General features: G+C 40.7%; 1 protein-coding gene across 3 annotated transcripts in view; it reads left to right on the forward strand.

The window, feature by feature from the left end:
- Positions 1 to 20,407: 20,407 nt before the first annotated feature.
- LOC103099763 (cation channel sperm-associated auxiliary subunit gamma-like) overlaps positions 20,408 to 24,797 on the forward strand; it is a 45,834-nt gene continuing 41,444 nt past the window's right edge. Inside the window, exons 1-7 of one of the 3 annotated variants that reach the window (XM_007491770.3) lie at positions 20,408 to 20,553; positions 20,974 to 21,213; positions 21,753 to 21,806; positions 22,622 to 22,760; positions 23,440 to 23,566; positions 24,273 to 24,342; positions 24,485 to 24,640. In XM_007491770.3, coding sequence (XP_007491832.1) covers positions 20,992 to 21,213; positions 21,753 to 21,806; positions 22,622 to 22,760; positions 23,440 to 23,566; positions 24,273 to 24,342; positions 24,485 to 24,640 — 768 coding nt within the window. In that variant the 5' untranslated portion in view covers positions 20,408 to 20,553; positions 20,974 to 20,991. Of the gene's footprint in view, positions 20,628 to 20,973; positions 21,214 to 21,752; positions 21,807 to 22,621; positions 22,761 to 23,439; positions 23,567 to 24,272; positions 24,343 to 24,484; positions 24,641 to 24,797 lie in introns of all 3 variants that reach the window. The other 2 variants (XM_056796159.1, XM_007491769.3) reach the window with 2 other exon arrangements.

Raw genomic sequence — 24,797 nt, forward strand, 5'->3', positions numbered from 1 at the left:
CAAGTATCTCTATTGTAAAAATTCTAAAATCAATCATGACTCAAAGAACTTCCTGTTCTATGCTTAAGCATAGGTCAAAGCCCTTTCCATTGTTTAGCAAAAGGTTTCTGTCCTAAAGTAGTCTTAAGTAGGGAGGAGAAGGATCCTCCCATGCCAAGGAGTTTCATATTCCAATAGAGTTCTTACTATCAGTAGGAAATTTTTTTCAAGTATGAATTTTCCCAATGGGGAAATTTCCAACATTCATAAGTCTAAGAAATTTTAAGGTTTACACCTTCTTTTTCCTGTCGTCTCCCTTCAGCTTGAGCTGAGGCTTCACTTTGCTGGGGTTACTTGGCTCTGTTATCTGCTCCAGGAGTTATCCACTCCAGGACTTGTTCTTAATCCCTCCGGAGCCAGTACCCGGGTGCTCTCTCTGGGTCTCTGTTTGAGTCAGGTCTCCAGGCAACAGGGTAAATTCATCGCCCCTCAAGGGGGGAGGGCTGCTGATAGGTAACTAATATTAGTACAATGTGTGGGCAGCAGGGTCCCCATTCTTTCTGAGATCTTGCTGTAAAGTAGCGCGATTTCTCAGCAGCTAAAGCCATCGGAAATATGTACCAGCACAGGTACTGACTGTAAAGCCCTTTTCACTCTTGAACATTTTTCTTCTCCCTCTGAGCCCCTCTTTATAGTGTAATATTTAAAAATTAATATTATGCCAAATGTAATATGCTAAATGTAATAATTAGAAATTGGTTTGGAAATTGTCAGATAATTTTAGGGTTGTGACTTTAAATCTAGATTTAAATGGTTGCCAAATAAAATTTCCAAGTCAGTCTCAAAATTTATGGTAATTTAATTAATATAGAGGGAAGGAATTTAAGAAGAAGGATGAAAGAGGATATAGGATTTCTCCTACCTGGCCTATGCCAGGGGGAGTTTTAAACTCCCTCACCTCTAGGTCTCTGAAGAAGATTAGAGGCTTTTGAGAGGAAAAAGTTGGAAAGTAAAGGAGGAAAATTCAGCCAGAAACTCACCACCAAATTGGACAATAGCTTGTAGCCATGCTAAGATGTCGAAAGGCTCAGAACGCAGCTCTCAGCTAACTCTCCATCTCCAATCAGGGAAAGAGAGAGAGTGTCCTTGAGGGACAAAAAATCTCAAATATATAGACCTTTCATCTTTGTGTCTCCTCCTCTAAATTTTCACATGTACCAATCATATTAAAGGCTTTTTCTCCAGGACTGCCCACACTCAGTTCTCACCTTCTTTAATTTGATTATATCTTTAGAATTACTTAACACTTCTTTGTTAAGTTCACCTTTTGTGAGTTACTTGACATTTTTGTGATTAATTTAACCTTTATAGTTACTTAACACCTTTTTGTATTAGATCTAAAAATAGACTTAGTTTAAAGTTGTAGCTTCATTATAAGATGAGAACTAAGTACCTTCATTGTTCAATTAGGAGATTACAACTTTATCTTCCCCTAAAGTACGGTCTAAGTAGGGTGGAGCAGTTCTTAAAGTTCACAAAATATTAATTTAAAATTATTGTGGTTGCTGTTTATAAAATAATTAACCCTTAATTCATAAAGATGATAGTAGCCTTTAACAATTTAATTTTAATATATAGTCTATGGAAGAAATAAGAAGTGAAGAAAATTGAAAAATATTTCCTAGCCTTCCACCCTAATCTTACCAGCCCACAAGAGTGTCTTCTTCCCAAGCCACCAACACGAAATTGCAGAAAATCCCCCAGCAAAAAATCTCCAGAAAAAGACCCACCTCCTCTGTGGCCTCATTTTTATAGTCTCCTTCTCCACATCTCATCCTTTCCTTCTGTGCTAGTCTAGCACATTTCAGGAACCAATCAAAGTCTCTCTGTTTGGAGCATTCCAGTCAAGCTAACAGGCTGGTTCTGATGAGCAGAAAGTTCACAACACTGGGAGGAAGAGGTTGTCTTTATGCAATAGGTTCTGAAGATTTTCTCAATAGGTATGAGTACAGAGGTTTTCTGTGCTCAGTGAATGAAGTAAGCAAAATTCTACAGTACCCAATTAACCCTAGAAATTTTCTTAAGTTTTTCTTACTTCTAGGGAGTTCCAATTGCAGAATAGCAGAGCTCAGACATGGTCCAGCCTCCTTTATCTTTCATTAATTAAATGCCTCAAGTATTTTACTTCCTTCTCTGCAAATTGTAACAATTTGAAGTGGTTGACACAATTGTCTCCTGCCAGAAACATATCATCTGCATACTGTATAGTTAAAAATTCTTGAACCCCTAAAACTACATTACCCAAAATTCCTTTCAGTATTACTTAGAATCCTTTTCCTTTTTCCTGCATCCTCACATTTATGTGGTTATATTTAAGTTTGCTGTGACTCCTTTCTCTCTTCCTCTCTCTTCTCTTATGACTGGGTTGGATTTAGGTGGTTCTTTTATTGTAGTTATTATTAATAAAACCTTATAAAATATAATAATTATTGGATATTCATTTTAATCTTCACATTATGGCTTACCATGAAGGGATAGAATTCTCAAATATTTTTAAGAGAGGTTTTCAGTTAAGTTAGTAAGTTTTTCACCAGCCACCTGTTATGGGCTGGAAGGATACCTTTGGGGTTCGGGAAGGATACCTTTTACAAGCATGCAAGACTCCAAAACTTAGCTTAAAAACAAAAAAGAGATTTATTAATTTAGAAAGTAATGTTGAGAGTGGCCAGGAGGATAGCAAGGTGGAACAGCAAGATGGGGAGCAGTTCTTTGGGAGGACAGCATGAAAGGAAAGGCTGTTCCCCCCACCCCCAATGACATCAGTTCTGAGGTTTTTATGCCTTTTTACAACAGATTCTATTTGGTGGGATGAGGTGGTCATCTGACTGGGGTCTGCCTGGAGGCATAAGGATTCATCTCTTTGTCCATCTTAAATATAGAGGACAAAAGAAGACAAACATCTCAGGACCCTGGGTGGGGTCATTGGGTGTTTCTAAGTTCAGAGTCAGGAGGAGGCAAAACAAGGGAGTTTCCCTGATAATAGTTCACCTGGGTTTCTGGGGTACAGTGCCCATGTCACACCCAGCCCACCTTCCTTCCCATCATTGAGGCCACTGCTGCTCTGCCCTCTGCCTGTTGTTACCACTGCTGTGGCTGTTTTCCTGTTTCCTGCTTCCCAGTCACACTACTCTTGCCACCCCTATGTGCGCCCATCCAGTGTGCTGCTCTGCTGCTCCGCTGCTGCCTCCCACTGATATCTTTGATTCTCTGTGCAGAAGGGTTCTTTGCAGATTCTTTGAGTCTCTGTGCAGAAGGGGCGATATCCCCAACCTTTTTGGCCACCACCCCCCACTCCACATGGTTTTTTCCAGCTTGCCCTCGCCACTTTTTAGTGTGGAGAAGTGAAACTGCCTCATGAAACTCCACCCATTCTAGTTTTCAAGCAGGTTATTTTTGAAGCTGACCCTAGACTCCTAGTTTAGAAGGCTGTTCCTAAAGGTTTTTCACAGGGAGGGCAGTTAGTTAGTGGGTTTAAAGTCAGTTTGGGGGAACAAGCCTGCTTTTTCCTTCTTTCTCTTGACTCAAAACACCCAACCAAAACACCATTCCTTCATATGCAAATATGCTATTGTTTTCCCTCCTAACAGACCCCATTCAGTGTCTTTTTTTGAGGAATAATGCTGTTAAAAAGCACAGCTTAGTTTCTTGCTCACCTCAAATAGCCTCCATTTCCACAGAGCCTTATAGAGCTCATGCAGCTTACAGCTTTAGGGTGTGTTTTCTAACTTCTGATCCTGGAAGTTTTTGTGCTGATTGGATACCTTACAGTCCACAGCTTGACTAATCTTAAGATTCAAAGGGGAGATGCATCTCCCTATATTCCATTGGCAATTTGGCCTTCCCAGTTTCTGCACCATATCCCACATGGGATTTCTTTACATTTTGCCCTGTGAGTGTATGAGGAACTTAAGAGGGGAAACAAAAGAAATATAAATGGATAATAAATATGGGGGAGGGGAAGAACCTTATAGAGATTTGGAGGTGAATTTTAAACCGCCATTGTTTTATTTGCTAACCATCTTCAGCTTGTTCCCCTTAAGTTAGAGAACAAGTCTATTGAATTGACAAAAAAGGATTTTGACTGCACTGCCTACCTGTACCTTGTCATTTGCTTATATTATTATATTTACTGATTGTTTTAAGGTTTAATCATTGTAAGTTCACATATTATTAATCTAATCAATACTATTTTGTTATATGATTCTTTATTTTGTACCTTTGTTGAGGAACAAAATATCATTGTATAAGCCCATGAACATCTTGCCAAACCTTTGTCATTAGATTCATCCAAGATCATGTTGCCTTAAAAAGCCTTTTCTGCCTTTTTGCCTTTGTTAATTGTCACATAGATGATGATGGATGGACTTCATCAAAACTGTATACAACCTTTGGAGAATTTAATGAGCTAAGAATTTAAATGGTAATTCTAAGGGGTCTTCAGAAATAATTTTAGGTAACTAATTTAGGTAACTAATGGTTATACATACATATATATATATATATATATATATATACATAAAATATAGAATGTTGTATTAAAGGTAGAGAACCAAATGGAAGTTCTTGCCAGAGGGGAAATAAAAGCTTTCTATAAAACAGGAAGCCAAAAGGAGCTCCTGTATGTATACTCTTCAGTTTAATTTACTTCCACCAGAACAATGTAGATTTCTTGGTGATATTCTAGACCCAAATAGTTTTTCCTCAAAAATACAAAGGTTTTTTCCTAGACTTTCTGCCAAATTTTGAAATAATGACACTAATATACTTTGTTTAAAAATATCTTTGCCAAGGTTGAAAGAATTGCTAAATCTGTAAAAATTGTGACAAATATTCATCGGTTCATAGGTTTTTAAAAATGTCACATAACAACTGATATGAAATATGATTGTGAGTTTGTTGTTATCTTAATTAATTGGGCTAGTTTGAATTTTGGGGACTTTGGTACTTCTTTGAATGTGCATTATCTACTGTATTACTGTTTTATTCTGAAAATCATTTGCAGTCACACTGTGGTTCATGGTGTGAATCTTAAAACTGCTCAGACTCTACTTCAGAAGATTTGATCAAGCTATTCCCCATTTTTAACAATGGAGGTACTTGGTCAGGAATGTATTGAGAACTTTCAAAATTACTCCACCCAACTCAGACAGTGCCTTAGGGGAAGATAAAGTTGTAAACACATGATTGAACAACGAAAAGTCCCCAACTCATTCTTATAGTGAAACCAAAACCTTAAGCTAGGTGCTCTATTTTTAGATCTAATACAAAAGGGTGCTAAGTACCTATAAAGGTTAAATTAGTCACTAAAAGGTCAAGCAACTTACAAAAGCGTCTACTGTGATTGGTAGATGTGAAAATTTAGGGGAGGTGACATAAGAGAAAATTTCTTTAAAAGGAGAATTCAGTTCAGGTAGGGGTTAGTTCAGTTTGGAGGTGGAATTGAAGTTGGAGTTCAGAGTTGAAGTAAAGAAATTTTGAATGGAGTTCACAATTGAACCCAGCTTGGAGATGATCTTGTGGTGAGTGATAAAGACTCTCTCTCCCATAGGCTCAGGATTAGGCCATTTTGCCCTCTCTCTCCTTCCCTTAATTCCTTTATTTATATTAATTAAAAATCTCCATAAACCCAGCTGACTTGGGTATTTTCATATTTGGAAATTTTCCCATGGCGACCACTTAATTTTAGATTTTTAAATCAAGACACTAAAAATTATCTTTACAGTTTGACCAAAACCTTTACAGGTTTTGCAATTCACAGTCTTGGCAAACCACATTTTCACGGTTACAATGGACAAGTTAAAAAGAAATGGATCTCATTTTTGGTGAGGAACCTTTGTATTCTACCTCTCCTTGGCTAACACAGTGTATCACTGATTGGGAAATACACAGCTAGTAATCATAACTCTGAATGTGAATGGAATGAACTCACCCATAAAACGCAAGCAAATAGCAGAGTGGATTAGAATCCAAAACCCTACCATATGCTGACTGCAGGAAACACACACAAGGAAGGTAGAGACACATAGGATGAAAGTAAGAGGATGGAGCCAAATATATTGGGCATCAACTGATAAAAAGAAGGCAGGAGTTGCAATCATGATATCTGACAAAGCCAAAGTAAAAATAAACCTGGTTAAAAGAGATAGGGAAGGTAACTACATCCTGTAAAGTTTCCTCAGAGGGGAGAGAGAAGCTTTAAGGTAGGAAGATAGAGAAAGGTAGAAGTTTTAGATACCATGAGGGGGATGACGGAGTCGAATTAGAGATATGAGGTGGCAGGAATGAGTCTTTATTAATTATCAATGAGCCACAGCCAAGCTCTGATCAAAGGACCATTCCAAAAGCTTATACCAGTCCAGAGATCCAGATTCAATACCACACAGGTCGGAGAGACGATAGAGAAAGATTAAAGATGGAGCCAAGGCCAGGCTCCAGCAAGGACAGGCATCAGTGCAAGCTGGAAGGGAGGAAGAGCAGAAGAGAGAGAGGCGGAGCTGGCTGGGCCCTATTTATATGCAAATATACACAGTACATAGGGATGACTACCATTGGTTAATGACAAGGTATAGGTGTGGTTTCTCTTAACCAGGTGAGCACAAAGAAACCTGTGTTCCTGCCTAACCTGGGGGAAGCTGGGGTCAAGGGTCAGAGGTTTTCCCAGCCATGTGCAATACTGAGCATGCTCAAGACTGAGCATGCTCTCTTCTAAGGCAATCTGTACATACCAACTGTTTCCCTTGCCCATAGCTAGGGGTGGACTGCTACATCTCCCCCTTTTTGTTTGACATAACAATAAATAGTGCAATATCAAAATGTAACAACATTACAGGATTAATAAATACAAACACTCTGGTGCATAATCATATTCTGATACAGAGATGAAAAACCAAACCAGATTGTAGAACTTAGATATAACAATCAAGAGTGAACATCAGCATAAACTGATTTAGTGATCAATCTTAAAAATCCCAAACTGATCTTTCTATCTGCCTGTCTGCATATCACAGTCAATGTAACAGTCTTAGTAGCTATAAAAATGTTAAGAAATTAATTTCCATGCTACTGATCCTGGTTTAATGAGGTAGAATTCTATGGCTCACATGACAGGTGCAATAATCAAACATGCCACCATTCACAGTCTGGACTATCAGAAGTTGTCAGCCTTTTCAACAGTTAGCAAAATACTATCTCTGGAGATGAAGGATAAGTCCTTCCTCTCTCTCATACTGATACTGCATCTTAGGGATCTATCCGTGCTCACTGCCAGATGCCTGCCACATAGGAAACTGGTTGGTAGCCTGATGCTAGGACATCCAGCGACTGAGGGTGTCAGTACGCCATGTCTCTGCATTTCCCAACCTCAAACATCCATTTCATATGGAAAGTGTCTAATCGTGGCTGAGGCTGTCTGGTCCATAATGAAAGATTCATTATGATTTCCCTTAAATGCAATCAGACATCACTCTCCAGAATGGTCATCTGAAAATTAACAAATGCTGTCATAATTCTTGTAGTCTCATACTCCCCTGTGGCTGAAACAGTTACATATTTGCACCTCTGTAATTTTGGATCAGAGCATCAACAGTACTTTCCTTGTACTTAAAAATTCTGGCAATAATTGTGCAAAATCAAAGTTGAATACTTGAAAATGAATCAAAAGTGTTTTCTCAAATGAACATACTGATATCTATAAGATTCCTCTCCCTTTTCTTTTTGTTTGTGTGTTGGGAGAGATCCCTTCAAGGAAAAACATTCTCTCTGAACAATTCTTGAGGATCATGTTATCACCTATAAAATGATCTTAGAAAATGATCCTGGGAACCTGATCCCAAAATTAATACAAAATTCTAGACTCTTGGCTCACTGTCTATGTGGTATCTTTGAAACTGAGCCAATGTGTAATATCAGAACTTACATCCCAAATGATTCCTAATTCCTGATCTAAATAGACCAAAATTCGCCTTGTATATGAACATAATTTTGCACCATTACAGGCCTTGCAAAAACATTAATACAACAATCACAGTGCAATTTTTAACAAATACCAATATTCCCATACACTTTACATTCTGATTTGTAGTTTAAATAACCATGATGGTGTTAATGAAGTAATATTTCAAGTTCTGACTGCATATTCCTTATATCATCCTTATTTAAACCTCTGATTATATAAATAAACCCATCAATATGATAACCAAGTATATAACATTACCAATATTAGCAAAATTCATTCCACCAAACCAATGTTTAGGTAGATAGAAGCTTAAGTTGTTTTTCACATAGAAACAATTTCTACAGTTTCTTGTACCTATAGAATTTGACATAGCTTTTTCATTCCTAGTTGTCAATGTATAATATTCAATGTGCTCTTTCTACAAGCTTATCTGTGTCTGTTGTGTCATGTTTTCAATCCATACTCCAAAACAGTAAAACTTAGATTATACTTTGCCCTTGCTCCATGCATTTGTGTAATAATTTTTTCCACCTAGGAGAGACAATGACTGCGCGTCCACAGAAATTGTCAAACCTAGAGTCCTCAGTGTGCTCCTGAGGTCTTGAACATCTTCCAGTATATGAAAGGGAAGCCAATAGACCCCGAATCCAGCGGCCGTCTGAATTCTGGGACTGTTGGGAGAGAGCAAGAAATTTTTCCTATTAAGATATTACCCACAAAGACAGGGCATCAGGAGTAATGGTTAACAATGGTAGTAACACTTAACTACATCTATGGTAGTCAGTACGTAATGTCCATCCTGGTATTGTCAGGAACATAATCTTTGCCTGGATGTCAATGATCTCTTACAATAACTCAGGTTCCTGATTAAAGATTTCAGAGTGCATTTTGCCTGATCTCTCATCCTTTCTTGAGAGAAACATCAATGTCAATCTGTCCATTAGACATGCCTGGGCAGCATCTTCGGCTTAGCACCTCATTTTTGTTGTCAGAGGTATCAGATCTATGCTATGAATGAAAGTTGTCTGTCTCCTACTCTTTGGAGAGTCATACCAATGTCTATACCCTCGGTGATAGTAGCATTTCTTACAATACAAGTGGTAGATTCACAATGCATACAATATACATTCCTTTTGACAGTATCATCTACAAAATACAAGGTATACATTAGTAGCTAAACAATTGTAGCTATTTCATCTCAATCCCATAGTAAAGTCTTTGGAGTGTGGGATGTATCTGGTGTCTTATACAGACATGAGTGTGTCTTTCAGTCCTTCTGAGTTAGCATACTTGATGTTCTTCTGGGTACCACATCTCAATGGATGTCAGCATGACAAGTGTCCATCAGTGGCCTAATAGCAAATGTCTCTAATAGTGTAATGTCATTGTTCTGGAGTGATATTAGTCACCAGAGAAGTGTCCTTCCAGTGTGCCTGGATTGTGGCTGGCATGCAGATAGCTGCTGACAACAGCGTTCGCTGCTTCTCTTCCTGGTCTGTGTCAGCTGGCATGAAGCATGACGTGAGTGACCAGATGTATTCATTAACTGTGAACATACAAACAAGACCTCGACCCAACGTTATCATCCCCTTGGGTCCCTTACAGTCTTAATTTCTTGATGATATTTAACCTAATTCAGGTATCTCACACAATGTAATCTTTATCATTACATTCAATACTGATTATTGCATAGCTTTAACTTATATTCCTTCTGGGGTGTAGAAGAGATAGATGATTAGTGATACCATATCCACCCTTTTTTCTTATGAAAGTGGAACAGTCACAGCTTAACAACATTGACTTCTAGATAAGTCTGATTCTAATAAGGACATGTTGTTTGCAAATATAATGTACCCTTTAAGACAATAATCATAATTACATTTCGATAGTAATACCCTTTTGTGCTGCAAGTGGACAGCATTCATTATACTGTCATAACATACCCAATTGTACCCTTTGGTATTTGATCAAATCTGGCTAACATGGAACAATTCCAATACAATGATTGTCAGGTACACATTGTATCAATACCATTCAAAATTTTCAGGCATGTAATAAAGTTAGATCTTTTAACAAATACCCATATATTCATAGAACAGAATATCTGTCCGTGACTTAATGATACTCTTCTGCATGTAAATTGTTTTTCATTCAAGTACATTTGTGTGGATAGTGTGTTAAACCTGCCTATAGCGCAGTGTCATTGCCTTTACAGTTCATGTGCTGTGTTCTGGTGTCCTGTGCCAGACACCTCTGCCATCTGTCCTTCTTCTGGGCCTATTTTCTTGCCATCAGATGCTCTTGACCATCTTCCATGGACTTCAGGTATCTGAGAAAATAAACAGAAAACCTCGACCCCAAATGAAAGCTTCATTGGGTCTTAGAGAGTTAGAAAGTGACAGAACATATATACCTTCAGTTTTTGAACCTTGGGGCTCATGGATTCCTTTGAGCTCTATTTACTATAGCTTGCATGTAAGCCATGAGCTATGTAAGTTAGCCCATGCATTGCTGTTAAATGCCCTGCTATTCCAAGCTGTTTGGAATAGACAGTTGTGCACAATTATTTACAAGATCTGTAATCACTTTGCTCACTTCTTCATTTGAGCTTGAACCCATAGACCAGGAGAGTAAGTATCTCCCATCACTTTTCATAGTTCAACCTTTGTGCCAGGAGTGTGCTGAAATGCATCCTTTGCTCCAAAATATACAGTGGATATCTATCAGGGGTGAAATTAATCCACAACAGTTTACATTGATAAGCAATATCACATGCTTGTACAGGATATAGATGTACAACAGATCTGGCCCTCTGCTAGAGCAGAGAATGCTAGCAGCTGTTTGTTCAAAACAGCAGTTTTACCTTTGACTTTGCAAAACAGCATGTATAGATGCTTAAATATTTGCTTTTTCAAACCCATAATCATAAAAACATCATACCATAAATCACTTATGATTTGACCCATGTGTGCTGGGTTCTTAAGCATTTGTCTGACTGCACACAATTTTTGCTTTTTGAAAAAATTCACATTGTGCAGTTATTAATTGTCTTATGCTGTAAAAGTATGCACAGAATTATCAAACAGTTGCACAGGAATTGTTATTTCTGAACTATTGCAGTTAACCTCATAACTGAAAAGAGCTTGAGACTGTGACTAGAATTATTACTTTCATCTGCTAAGTCTGCAAATCCTCACTGCAGAAATAAATCAAATTGTGCCAGTAACCTTTGAATTTGCATTATTATCATAGCTCCCTTTTCAATATCATGATCAGCTTCAATATCTGTAATTTTAATAAATGATAGTATTGCCTCTTTCAAATCATTAATAAATCACTGTACTGAGTAACAAATTTCTTGATAACTTTAATAATTAACCACTGGTAAACAGATTGAATCCTTCTAACCATGCTTTCACTCTGCTGAGCATGTGTCTTATTGTTCCATAGTAAAAGCTATTCTAGTTATAAATCGTTTGCTTTCTGGATACAGGTACATTAATATGCCTACTAAAAAGTTTCTGAACTGCATGCAGGTAGCTTGAATAATCTCTGCTCAATATTTATCTTGTTGCTGTATGTCCGGCTTAGAAAATTGTTAATAATTCCTCCATAGTTAAAATTAGAAAGCCTTAGAAATTCCTTTAAATCATATTCCAATTCATGCTTATTATATCTTAGTATTAAATTTTTCTTCCTACTAGCCAATTACAGCGTTAGTGATAAAACTTGCTGGGATGCTGCCTCCCACGTGGCTCAAGCCACGTGGTTGGGAAAAATTCATGCAGCTTCATGTCTAAGCCCAAACCTTAAAATTTTCTGTTTGCACTTTAATTACCTCGTGATTTATACCAAAATTTCTTTACAGATAAAACATTTCTAGTCCTGATATTCTGTGGCATATAACAAAAGTCAGAGAAGGATTTTTAATTCTCTTTTTAACTTCCTCTATCAAGAAATATAAGCAGACATTCCTTTATAATTTCGCCTATATCCAACCCAAATTAAAACAATTCAAATTCCCAGATCTCACCTCACTGTGCTTCTTATCATTTGCAATCACCCAGGTAAAGCCTGATTTCTCCTTTCAAAAAAAAAAAAGCCTGCCTTTACCTGGCCGGACCTCAAACAAAAGAGCTTCTAGGACCTTTTTCAAATGCTAAACGAGTGTAGAGGCTTGCTTTTTAAAAAATCTTCTGCCTTTGGTTACAGAATCACAATATATCTTTACAACCTCAGCTGTTCTGAATTTAACCTAATTCAGGACTATTACCTTGATTCATTAATTTTGCTGAGACCTGCGGTTTTATTAGAAAAAGTTTTTAGAAATTATCTCTGTTCCCAAGTGATTCTGATACCCAAAGTGCCCTGCTTTGAGTCAAAGCAACCACTTCCTGCTAAGCCTTTCAAATGCATTTGAGTCAGACCACTTCTGAAAAGGCTCAGGAATCTTCCTGTGAAGATTAGCTTGCTCCTTGCTTCTTTTCACTAGCCTTTCCCACTTGGGCTAAACTGCCTGTTTTTGCCTATGAATAGAAGCCTGGCTCTCCGAGCTTTTGTCTCAGAAGCCGGTAAATTTGACTTTGCACTTTCCTAATGAAATCTTAACTCCTGCTTTTTCTTTTCCCAGTTGCTCCTTTTGAAATTCACTATGCTCTAGCAACTGTCTGTTTCAGACAGAGATTTCCCAAGTTACAGGACTCATCCAGCAGATGCCAATCGCCCCTGGTGAGGGTTTTGCTAGGTCAGATTTTTTATCTCCCCCTCCCCCTCAGACTGCTCCTCAGGTTTTTTTCTTAACCTCCGGAGATCCAGGTCGGGGAGAGGCGGCCACGGCATAGCATTGTACCAGCGGGCCCCGGTGGGGGAGGGGAACGGCACTCCCCCATAGAAATAGTTTGCGAATCATGCTCTGACTGACCATGTGCTTTCCTCATCCTGATTTTTCCAATCTTAGTCTCAGGCAGTTAAGCTCTTGATACCTCCCTTCCTCCCCCGTCAAGCAACGACATTAAGAGTCGAGCAGGGTTCAGAGGAGTGACCCACCTCGAGCAGACGAAGACTTACCATTCTTGGCCAAGAGAACCGGAAAACTCCCTCAGACTCTCGTCATCACCAGCCTTCTTCTGTCTTCCCTCGTGTATGGGGCGCACCCTGCTGACCAGCTGTGCGAAATAAAGGGTTGAAAGCCATGAGGGCGCCAGATAAAGCTTCCTCAGAGGGGAGAGAGAAGCTTTAAGGTAGGAAGATAGAGAAAGGATAGAAGTTTTAGATACCACGAGGGGGATGATGGAGTCGAATTAGAGATATGAGGTGGCAGGAATGAGTCTTTATTAATTATCAATGAGCCACAGCCAAACTCTGATCAAAGGACCATTCCAAAAGCTTATACCAGTTCAGAGATCCAGATTCAATACCACACAGGTCAGAGAGACGATAGAGAAAGATTAAAGATGGAGCCAAGGCCAGGCTCCAGCAAGGACAGGCATCAGTGCGAGCTGGAAGGGAGGAAGAGTAGAAGAGAGAGAGGCGGAGCTGGCTGGGTCCTATTTATATGCAAATATACACAGTACATAGGGATGATTACCATTCGTTAATGACAAGGTATAGGCGTGGTTTCTCTTAACCAGGTGAGCACAAAGAAACCTGTGTTCCTGCCTAACCTGGGGGAAGCTGGGGTCAAGGGTCAGAGGCTTTCCCAGCCATGTGCAATACTGAGCATGCTCTCTTCTAAGGCAATCTGTACATACCAACTGTTTCCCTTGCCCATAGCTAGGGGTGGACTGCTACATCCTGATAAAAGGCAGTATAGACAATGAGGAAATATCTGTACTCAATATGAATGCACCAAATGGCAGAGCATCCCAAATTTCTCTTTTTGGGGGGGGGGGTTAACTTTTTAATTTATTTGGAATACTATGAAGTCTATTCCTGCTGAGTATGCTATAGACACTCATTAATACGTTCTGCATTTTTCCAAATTGCCATGTGCTTCATTGATCCAAATTTCTAAAGGAGAAACTAGAGGAGCTCAAGGATGAAATAGACAGAAAAACTATACTAGTGGGAGAACTGAACCTTCCCCTATCTGAACTAGATAAATCAAACCAAAAAATAAATAAGAAAGAGGTGAGAGACGCAAATGAAATCTTAGAAAAATTAGAGTTAGTAGACATGTGGAGAAAAATAAATAGGGACAAAAAGGAATACACCTTTTCAGCAGCACATTGTACATTCACAAACTTGACCATGTATTAGGGCACAAAAACATTGCAAACAAGTGCAAAAGAGCAGAAATAATAAACGCAACCTTCTCAGACCACAATGCAATGAAAATAATAATTAGTAAATGTACATGGAGAGATAAATCAAAAATTAATTGGAAATTAAACAATATTATTCTCCAAAACCGGCTAAAGAACAAATCATAGAAACAATCAATAACTTCATTGAAGAAAACAACAATGGTGAGACATCCTTTCAAAACCTATGGGATGCAGCCAAAGAAGTACTCGGGGGGAAATTTATATCCTTGAGTTCATATATAAATAAATTAAGAAGGGCAGAGGTCAATGAATTGGGCATGGAAATTAAAAAACTAGAAAGTGAAAAAAATGAAAAATCCTCAGATGAATACTAAATTAGAGATCCTAAAAATCAAAGGAGAAATCAATAAAATTGAAAGTCAAAGAACTATTGATTTAATAAATAAGACTAGAAGCTGGTACTTTGAAAAAACAAATAAAATAGACAAAATACTAGTCAGTCTAATTAAAAAAAGGAAAGAAAAAAACCAAATTGACAGTATCCAAGATGAAAAGGGAGACCCCACCTCTAATGAAGAGGAAATTAAGGCAATCATTAAAAACTACTATGCCCAATTATATGGCAACACATATGGCAATCTAGGTGATATGGATGAATACTTAACAAAAATATAAATGGCCTAGACTAAAAGAGGAAGAAATAAATTACCTAAATAACCCCATATCAGAAAAAGAAATTGAACAAGCCATCAAAGAACTCCCTAAGAAAAAAATCCCCAGGTCCAGATGGATTCACAAATGAATTCTATCAAATATTCAAAGAACAACTAATCCCAATTGTATACAAACTATTTTGACAGAATAAACCCAGAAAGGGTTCTACCAAATTCTTTTTATGACACAAACATGGTACTGATCCCAAAGCTAGCCAGATTAAAAACAGAGTTAGAAAACTATAGGCCAATCTCCCTAATGAATATAGATGCAAAAATCTTAAATAGGATACTAGCAAAAAGACTCCAGCAAGTCATCACAAGGGTTATCCACTGTGATCAGGTAGAGTTCTTACCAGGAATGTAAGGATGGTTCAATATTAGGAAAACCATCCACATAATTGACCATATTAACAAGCAAACTGACAAAAATCACATGATTATCTCAATAAATGCAGAAAAAGCCTTTGATAAAATACAACACCTATTCCTATTGAAAACATTAGAAAGTAGAGGAATAGAAGGGCCTTTCCTAAAAATAATAAACAGTAGATATCTAAAACCATCAGCAAACATCATCTGCAATGGGGATAAACTTGAAGCCTTCCCAATAAGATCAGGAGTCAAACAAGAATGCCCATTATCACCATTACTATTTAATATTGTACTAGAAACACTAGCAGTAGCAATTAGAGAAGAAAAAGAAATTGAAGGTATTAAAATTAACAATGAAGAGACCAAGCTGTCACTCTTTGTGGATGATATGATGATTTACTTAAAGAATCCTAGAGAATCAACCAAAAAGCTATTCGAAATAATCAACAACTTTAGCAAAGTTGCAGGATACAAAATAAACCCGCACAAGTCATCAGCATTTCTATATATCTCCAACCCAGTTCAGCAGCAAGAATTAGAAAGAGAAATTCCATTTAAAGTCACCCAAGACAATATAAAATACTTAGGAATCTATCTCCCAAGACAAACACAGGAACTATATGAACACAACTACAAAACACTCTCCACACAATTAAAACTAGATCTAAACAATTGGAAAAACATTGATTGCTCATGGTTGAGATGAGCTAACATAATAAAAATGACATTCCTACCCAAACTTATCTATCTATTTAGTGCCATACCCATTGAACTTCCAAAAAACTTTTTTACTGAATTAGAGAAAACCATAACAAAGTTCATTTGGAAAAACAAAGGATCAAGGATATCCAGGGAAATGATGAAAAACAAATACAAAGGAAGGTAGCCTTGCAGTCTCAGATCTCAAACTGTATTACAAAGCAGTGGTCATCAAAACAATATGGTACTGGCTAAGAGACAGAAAGGAGGATCAGTGGAATAGACTTGGCGTAAATGACCTCAGCAAGACAGTCTATGACAAACCCAAAGACCCCAGCTTTGGGGATAAAAATCCACTCTTTGATAAAAACTGCTGGGAAAATTGGAAGACAGTGTGGGAGAGATTAGGTTTGGATCAACACCTCACACCCTACACCAAGATAAACTCAGAATGGGTGAATGACCTGAACATAAAGAAGGAAACTATAAGTAAATTAGGTGAACACAGAATAGTATACATGTCAGACCTTTGGGAAGGGAAAGATTTAAAAACCAAGCAAGACTCAAAGTCACAAAATGTAAAATAAATAATTTTGACTACATCAAATTAAAAAGTTTCTGTACAAACAAAACCAATGTAACTAAAATTAGAAGGGAGGCAACAAATTAGGAAACAATCTTCATAACAAAAACCTCTGACAAAGTTCTAATTACTCAAATTTATAAAGAGTTAAACCAGTTGTACAAAAAATCAAGCCATTCTCAAATTGAAAAATGGGCAAGGGACATGAATAGGCAGTTTTCAGTTAAAGAAATCAGAACTATTAATAAGCACATGAAAAAATGTTCTAAATCTCTTATAATCAGAGAGGTGCAAATCAAAACAACTCTGAGGCATCACCTCACACCTAGCAGATTGGCCAACATGACAGTAAAGGAAAGTAATGAATGCTGGAGGGGATGTGGCAAAGTGGGAACACTAATTCATTGCTGGTGGAGTTGTGAATTGATCCAACCATTCTGGAGGGCAATCTGGAACTATGCCCAAAGGGCGATAAAGACTGTTTGCCCTTTGATCCAGCCATAGCACTGCTGGGTTTGTACCCCAAAGAGATAATAAGGAAAAAGACGTACAAGAATATTCATAGCTGAGCTCTTTGTGGTGGCAAAAAAAAAATTGGAAAATGAGGGGATGCCCTTCAATAGGGGGATGACTGAACAAACTATGGTATATGTTGGTGCTGGAATACTATTGTGCTAAAAGGAATAATAAAGTGGAGGATTTTCATGGAGACTGGAACAACTCCAGGAAGTGATGCAGAGTGAAAGGAGCAGAACCAGGAGAACATTGTACACAGAGACTGATAAACTGTGGTACAATCAAACGTAATGGAGAGAGAGAGAGAAACTCTGGCTTCTTCTGATACCAGTTAGAATCTCTAAGCCCCAGCCAAGGGAAGAGAGTCTCAAGAAGATGGACCTTACCTGGAGGCTTCACACCTCCAGAAATGTGGGGTCACTAAGACAGCTTTTCACTCATCAACAGTAATATTCTAAAAGAAGTCTGGGTGTTGGTCTTTTGTCATTCCTCTGTCTTTCACTCCAAGCCTGGGTGACTGACTGTCCTCTTCAGTCTTTTTCCCATTTATTTAAAGACCTTTTTCTCTTGTGTTACCTCCTCTAAATTTTCATGTCTACAAATCATAACAGACAAAGGACTCCCCATTCTTTAGTTCTCACCTTCTTTGGTTTTCTCCAGAACTGCCCACTCCTTAGTTCTCACCTTCTCTGGTTAGATTATATCTTTTTGAGTTACTTACACCTCTTTTGGTAAGTTCACCTTTTGTAGTTACTTAACACCTTTTTGTAGTTAAAATCTAAAAATAGATTGTAGCTTACAATTCTAGCTTCACTATAAAGGAAGAGCTAAGTACCTTCATTGTTACAATCAGGAGATGCCAAATCACAGAAACCTTGGGGATGTATATGAGCTGATTCAAAGTGACTTGAACAGAACCAGTAAAAATATAAAACTAAACAATTTTCAAAGTCTCAATCAAAACTATGATCAATCGTGATGGCAGAGGACCAATAATGCTACCCATCAGAGAGATGATGGACATAACCGATATTGGGAATTTGTTTTGGTTTACTGTGTTTGTTACCAATGTTTTGTTTTCCTTTCTGTGGCTAGGGGGTGGTAGCAGTGAAGGAAGGAGGGGGTGAGAAGAAAACAAAGAGAGAACTTATTAAGCATCTACTTTGTACCTGAGCACTGGGGTTACAAAAAGTCAAAAGACAATCTCTGTCCTTAAGGAGCTTACAATCTAATAAGGGAGATAATATGAAAGCAAAAACATTCAAAGCATCCTATATATAGGATAAATAGGACATAATTAACAGAGAGAAAGCACTGGAATTAAGAGGGGGTAGGGGAAAGTGTCTTATAGAAGTAGAATTTTAGTTGGAACTTAAAGGAAACCAAGCAGAGTTGAAGAGGCAGAAAGTTCCAGACATGGGAGACAGTCAGAGAAAATGCTCAAAGAGAGCTGAGAGATGGTGTATCTTATCTGAGGAACAGCCAAGAGGGTAGTGTTAATGAATCTGAGACTAGTGTTGTGATATAGTGTGTGACAAGCCTGGAGAGAAGTAGGACAGGGCCAGGTGATGAAAGGCTTTGAATGCCAAAAAGATCATTTTGTAGGTGATTCTGGAGGTGATAGAGAGCCAATGGAATTTACTGAATAGCAGAATGACAGTGCCTGAATGGAGATGCTTTAGACTCTAATTATTAGACTTTAATTAGACTCTAATGATTAGGGGGAGGAGCAACTTGAAGCAAAAAGACAGCAGCTACTGTAATTGCTTAGGTGTGCCATCACCAGGTCTTGCACTAGGATGGGAGCAGTCAAAGGAGAGAAGGGGGCTTATGAGAGAGAGGGATGTTGCTGAGGTGACAGGACAGGTCTCAACAACAGGTTGGATATGGGAGGGGTGAGAGACAGTGAGGAGGCCAGGAGGACTCCTAGGTTGTAAGAATCAGCTGCTGGGAGGATGGGAGGATAATATTGCCCTCTATCTAGAGTGATGGAAGAGTGGAGAGGAGAGTTTAGGGGAAAGATGAGTTTTATTTTGGATATATTGAGTTTAAGTTGTCAACTGGACTTCCAGTTCATCTGAAAGGCACTTGGAAATGCCAGATTGGAGGTCAGCAGAGAGATTGGGGCAGGAAAGTGTCGGGAGCAAATTTCTCTCTCTCCTGTATAGCTTTTTTGATGTCATCTCTCAGTGACCTGGAGGTCAAATACCACTGAGTAAATTCAAGTATAGATAAGCCCTCAGAGAAAGGAAGTTAAAGAACCAACGAACCAATGAGACAGGAAACCGATTCCACAGGCACTGCCCCTTGGGTGGCCCAGGCAAATTGGTTTTGTAGATGTCATGCATGAGAGTTAGTGGGTGAAGAAAAGAGTTTATAAGTGGAGACCAGGAGGTCTTTGGGGATGGCTCAGGGAGAAGCTGAGGTGACACTTGTGTGAGTTCAGCTAGAGGCTCATAAATGGTGACTTTAGATTAGAAAGTTAAGTATCCTTCTACCTCTTCCTTACCTTTCCCTATCTACTACTACTACTACTACTACTACTACTACTACTACTTTGATTTAATAAAGTTATGAAGCCACTATCAGCCTCATAAGTTTTGATATCACAAAAGAGAGATATGAGAATCATCAGCATGGAGGTAGTCAGTAAGTGCAAGGGAGCTGATGAGGTCACCAAGTGAAGTAGCAGGGAGGAAGAGAAGAGGGTCCAGCCTGGCCCTCTGAGGGACACCTACAGGTAGAGGTACAGGACCCCTTTGAGGGCTCACTCAGCAAAGATTAAGAAGGAAGAAAACAAGGAGTCAGTGGTATCTCTGAAACCTAGAGAGGAGATAGTTTTAAGGAGGAGATGGTGACCAATGATGTCAAATGCTACAGAAAGGTGGAAGGAGAATGAGGACAGAGGAAAAGTTACAATCCTGGGAACTCAACACCACCTTGATAGAGGCTATTATTAACCCCCCTTTTGCAGTTAAGGAAACTGAGGCATACAGCAGTTACAGAACTCACAACTAGTGTCTGAAGTGGGATTTGAACCCAGGTCTTTCTGACTTGCAAGCTCAGCTTGATAAGTGGAAAAACCGAAATGCAAATACAAATAAATCCTGGTGAAGCAAAATGCAATCCATTTAGAAGCACGTATGAGTTTTGAAGAACTTGAATGTGCCCCTGCGCCCTCCAAAAATGTTAACTGGTTGGCACAGAGAGGCTTGAGGGACCACCTTCACCTGAAAGCTCTTTTCTCAGTTAGGGTCTCTTAGAGATGCAGCGAGGACGTTCCCACGGGGCTCCAGGGGCACGTGCTGGAGGGTGTCAGTGGCGAACCGTTAGCCGCTTAACCCTTTGGCTGCCGGAAACTGGTCACCAGAAGGGTTGTAGGGGAGGGGAAGGATCTGGATCTTCCGGGTGTGTCTGGCCCTCCAGCCCAGGCCTGGAGGTGGAGGGCGAGGAGGAAGACTGGAGGAAGGGAGGAGAAGAAAGCAATAGCCCGCAGTGTGGGGAGAGTGGGCGGGAGAGGGGGAAGAGGAGAGAATCGGCCTGGAGAGAGGGGCGGGGTTTAGGGAGAGTAAGGCGCGGTGATTCTTGGGTCTGGTCTCCGGGCCCCTCCACGAATGGCCTGGAGCGAATAAGTGCTTGTGCCTGGTTCAGTTTCCCCAGTGGGTGAAAAGGGGCAATTACTGCCCTCCTGGGGGTTAAGATCTCTTTCTTTTTGAGACTGCCTCGTTCTGGGTGCGGGGGAGGGAGAGGACTAGGGGAAGGACAGGGTGCGCCTCCCCTCCCTGGTTTCCACCCCTGACTCCTTCCCTGCCTGCCTGTGCTCCCTAGCTCTGCTCTCCCGCTCTGATGGCGCGCCTATTCGGGCTGCTGCTGCTGCTGCTGCTGCTGCCGCCGCCGCCTCCAGTCCTGCTGTGGACACAGATGATGGACAAATGCAGATGGAATGTGGCACTCAACTCCTATGAAAGATTAGGATACGAAACCGAACACTTTTCTGAACAGCTCCCGATTGCCACTGTAGACCAATACTTCAAAAAACTGACCAATTCTCCCACCGACGCTGGTGAGGTAGATGCCTGGCCAGGCTGCCCCTCCAGTCTTCTCTCTCACCCCTCACTTCTGTCCTCTCTACTTTGCTCCTTCTGCCCCGCTATCCTCCTAGCCGCCCAGCCCTCCCTCCCTCTCCGCCTTTCCATTTTTCCCACTGGCCTCGGACGCTCTAACCTTCCTCTTAGCCCACGTGGCTCCCGTTCGTCAACCCTGGCCTCTCTCGGGAAATGAGGAAGTTGGACAAGATGGTCTCTGAGTTCCCTTCCAACTCTGCACCTCGTCTCCAGGCTTCCTTCTCTCCTTCCCTCAGGCTCCTTTCATCCCGCTGCCCTGCCATCTTCCCATCTGTCAGTCCTCTCATTGGTCCCCTCCCTTAAATACCTTCAGGACCCTGGAGAGAGCTCCCACCCTGCCAGAGCCCTGACTATCTCTTGCTCTGGGGTTTGGAGAAGGGGATGGGAGGGGAAGATGGGCGTTTCAGCAGGAGAATAGGGTGGGGGGTCGGGGGGGAGGTGTTAGAGTGATCTTACTGAGCTGGATGTATCTCTTTTCTCCAGATGTACCTGGGCTTCCCTTACTACCTGAGAATTAATTTTAAGTGTGATTTAAAGGTGAGGATTCACGAATGAGGAGGGAAGAATGGAACAAGGTAGGTGGGCAGACAGAAGATGGGTGGAGGGAAATTATCTGTCTAATTTAGGGATGGAGCAATGACTGTTACTGATGGGTGGGGAAATCATCTTAAGGTGAGCCCTAGGAGGCTGGTTGGCCTCTACCTCACCCAAACCATCTTTGGGGGACCCACCCAGTAGAGCATGGCTTCCAGTTCCTAGCATCTTCCCACTTCCTACCCAATTCTCCCAGCCTACCAAAGGAACTTCTGGATACTATTGGTTCTGCTTCCCAGACCCAACCAGCTTTAATCTTCTAACCCTTAGAGCTCTCCTGGAATGGAGAGTTCTTGGATGATTACCTGGAGGTTGTGGGTAGCCTCATTTCCTAATGCAGATGGGTAATTCCATCACTGGGGGCCATTTTCTGGCCATTTCTCCTCTTCCAGGAGACTGGTTGTTAAAGTAGATAACTTTAGCTAGGAATAGACTGAGGAGGGGAAAGGTGAGAAATCCCAGAAGGAAACTGATTCTGGAAGGCTCACCTAACCTTCAAAAGTGGTGCTCTCTTGAGTACAGGGTACTCTCCTCTCTCCATTTTCCAGGAATGAAGCCAGGATATTCACCCTGGGTTCTTGCCTGGTAGTATTCTTTTCTCTGTCCAAGTCTACCTGCTTCAGCCAAAGGGGAAGGGGTCAGAGGCCTTTCTCTAAGGCCAGGGCTCAGACCTAGCCACATGGTGGGTGAAACCGGGAGGGTCTGCCCATGGCCCTAGACCCTAAATCAATGTCACTCTCACCCTGGCATGCTTACAGAAGGCAGAGCCCATAATTCGTGGGAGCCACCTTACTGGAATGAACCCCAAAATTCGGATCTCCTTCTACACCCCTGTGAACTTCCGGAGCTGGAAGTCTGAAAGATTGCAACTCGACATGGAAGGAGCACCACTCAAAAGTAAGAGGCCTCCCCCAGGAATGGCCTGGGCATAGGGATGGGATGGGCGAGTCAGGTAGGGGATAGGAAGGACATCATCTTGGAGAAGGAGACTGCCAGAGGGCTCTTGCCAAGAAGTAGGACTAGATGAGGATAGCTCTATCTTTAGGAAGTGATGCAGAGCGAGAGGAGCAGAACCAGGAGAACATTGTACACAGAGACTGATACATTGTGGTACAATCGAATGTAATGGACTTCTCCATTAGTGGTGGTGTAATATCCCTGAACAATCTGCAGGGATCTAGGAGAAAAAACACTATCCACAAGCAGAGGACAAAATGTGGGAGTAAAAACACCGAGGAAAAGCAACTGCTTGACTACAGGGGTGGAGGGGATATGTTTGAGGAGAGACTCTAAATGAACACCCTAATGCAAATACCAACAACATGGAAATGGGTTCGAATCAAGGACACATGTGATACCCAGTGGAATCAAGCATCAGCTATGGGAGGGGTTGTGGGGGGGAGGAAAAGAGAATGATCTTTTTTTCCCAATGAATAATGTTTGAAAATGACTAAATAAAATAATGTTTAAAAGGAAAAAAAACAAAAACAAAAAAGAAGGGAAGATGAGGCAGTGCTGGCTCAGTGAGGGTGGCCCCCAGGCATGTGCCCACCTCATTCCATCTCTCACCTGACAGGGTCGTGTTGGACTCAGGACACATGTGATTTGAATTGGTTCACCCCAATGCCCATGAAGAATGGCAGTCTCGTGATGGAAGTAGAAATCCTCTCTAACCACCTGGGAGAGCTCGTTGAAAATGCCAGGTGGGTGGGGTCCCAGGGATCTCTGCAGAGACCAGGGGATGCTAGGGACACAGCTGACCTCCCTCTCAGTCCTGACAGAGGGCTAGACTAAGTAAGTAAGTAGACTCTCCAAATCAGAAATGACCCAAGAGATAACCTCAACCTGTCTATATCCTGCCCTCATTTTACAGATTAGGAAACTGGGGCCCAGGGAGACTAAGTAAAGGATGAATTAGAATATAAAGTCATTGAGGGATTAGATTATAGGTGATATTAACTGCTTGTTCAATTGAGTTGGATTAAAAGAGGAGGATTGTATAATTCTAGACTTTGAAGGGATCTCAGAGGCTATGGAGTCTGCCCCAACCCCTCTTATTTTACCAATGAGAAACCTGAGCCCCAGGGAGGGGCTTAGAGCTGTGAATTTTTTTCCTAGAAAGGATATTTGAACCCCTTGGCAGCTATTGAGAGAAGAGCAAGTAAAATAGCTTAGAAGTGGCAGTATCCAAGGCCACAGAGATTCTAAGTGTCAAAAGGCAGGAATTTGAACCCACATCTTCTATATTCAAATCCAGTAGTCTCATCACTACACCAGAATGCCTCCTGTCAGAAGTGGGGACATGAGGCTTCAGAGGGCCAGTGTCTGGGCATCAAGTTGGGATTTGGGGTGAGAAGTCTCCCTCAAGGTTGCCAGGAGCCTAGGAGGCTACTCACTCTCCCTCTGCAGGTTCTTGGTAAATATCAATGGGTTTATGAAAAGAGAGAAGGGCAAACTGATTTTTACCCTGGGAACTCAGGTGAGAAAAACTAGGGGAGGGGAGTGGGAGCAAAGCTGAGGGGTATGGGGTGTGGGGAAGATGATCCCTCCTGGCTAGGATAGGGGAAGCCAGTCTGTCTTTCTTTCTTCTCCCACTGAGTCCCTTGGGTCTCTCCTCTTAGGCTAGGGGCATAACCCACAGAGACTTTATCAACACTGCGTCTAGGCCTGTGTGGTCTACTGTGGGCCAGGCTCCTGTGCTGATCCTTGGAGGCATTCCAGATGAGAAGATGATTCTCATCTCCGACTCTGGTTTTGACAAAATCTCCCTCGTGGAGGTGAGGGAAGCTGAGTGAAACTGACTGTGTGGGTGGGAAGATGGGTAAGAGTGGACATTCTCTAGGTTTGGGAATTGAGGGAGGGAGAGGAGGGAAGGAGACACTGATCCTCAAGAATGGGGCATGGCAAGACCACACCAAGCCAAGGGGCATCCCT

The sequence above is a fragment of the Monodelphis domestica genome, chromosome 4, assembly GCF_027887165.1.
Source record: "Monodelphis domestica isolate mMonDom1 chromosome 4, mMonDom1.pri, whole genome shotgun sequence".
In the NCBI taxonomy this organism is placed as follows: domain Eukaryota; kingdom Metazoa; phylum Chordata; class Mammalia; order Didelphimorphia; family Didelphidae; genus Monodelphis; species Monodelphis domestica.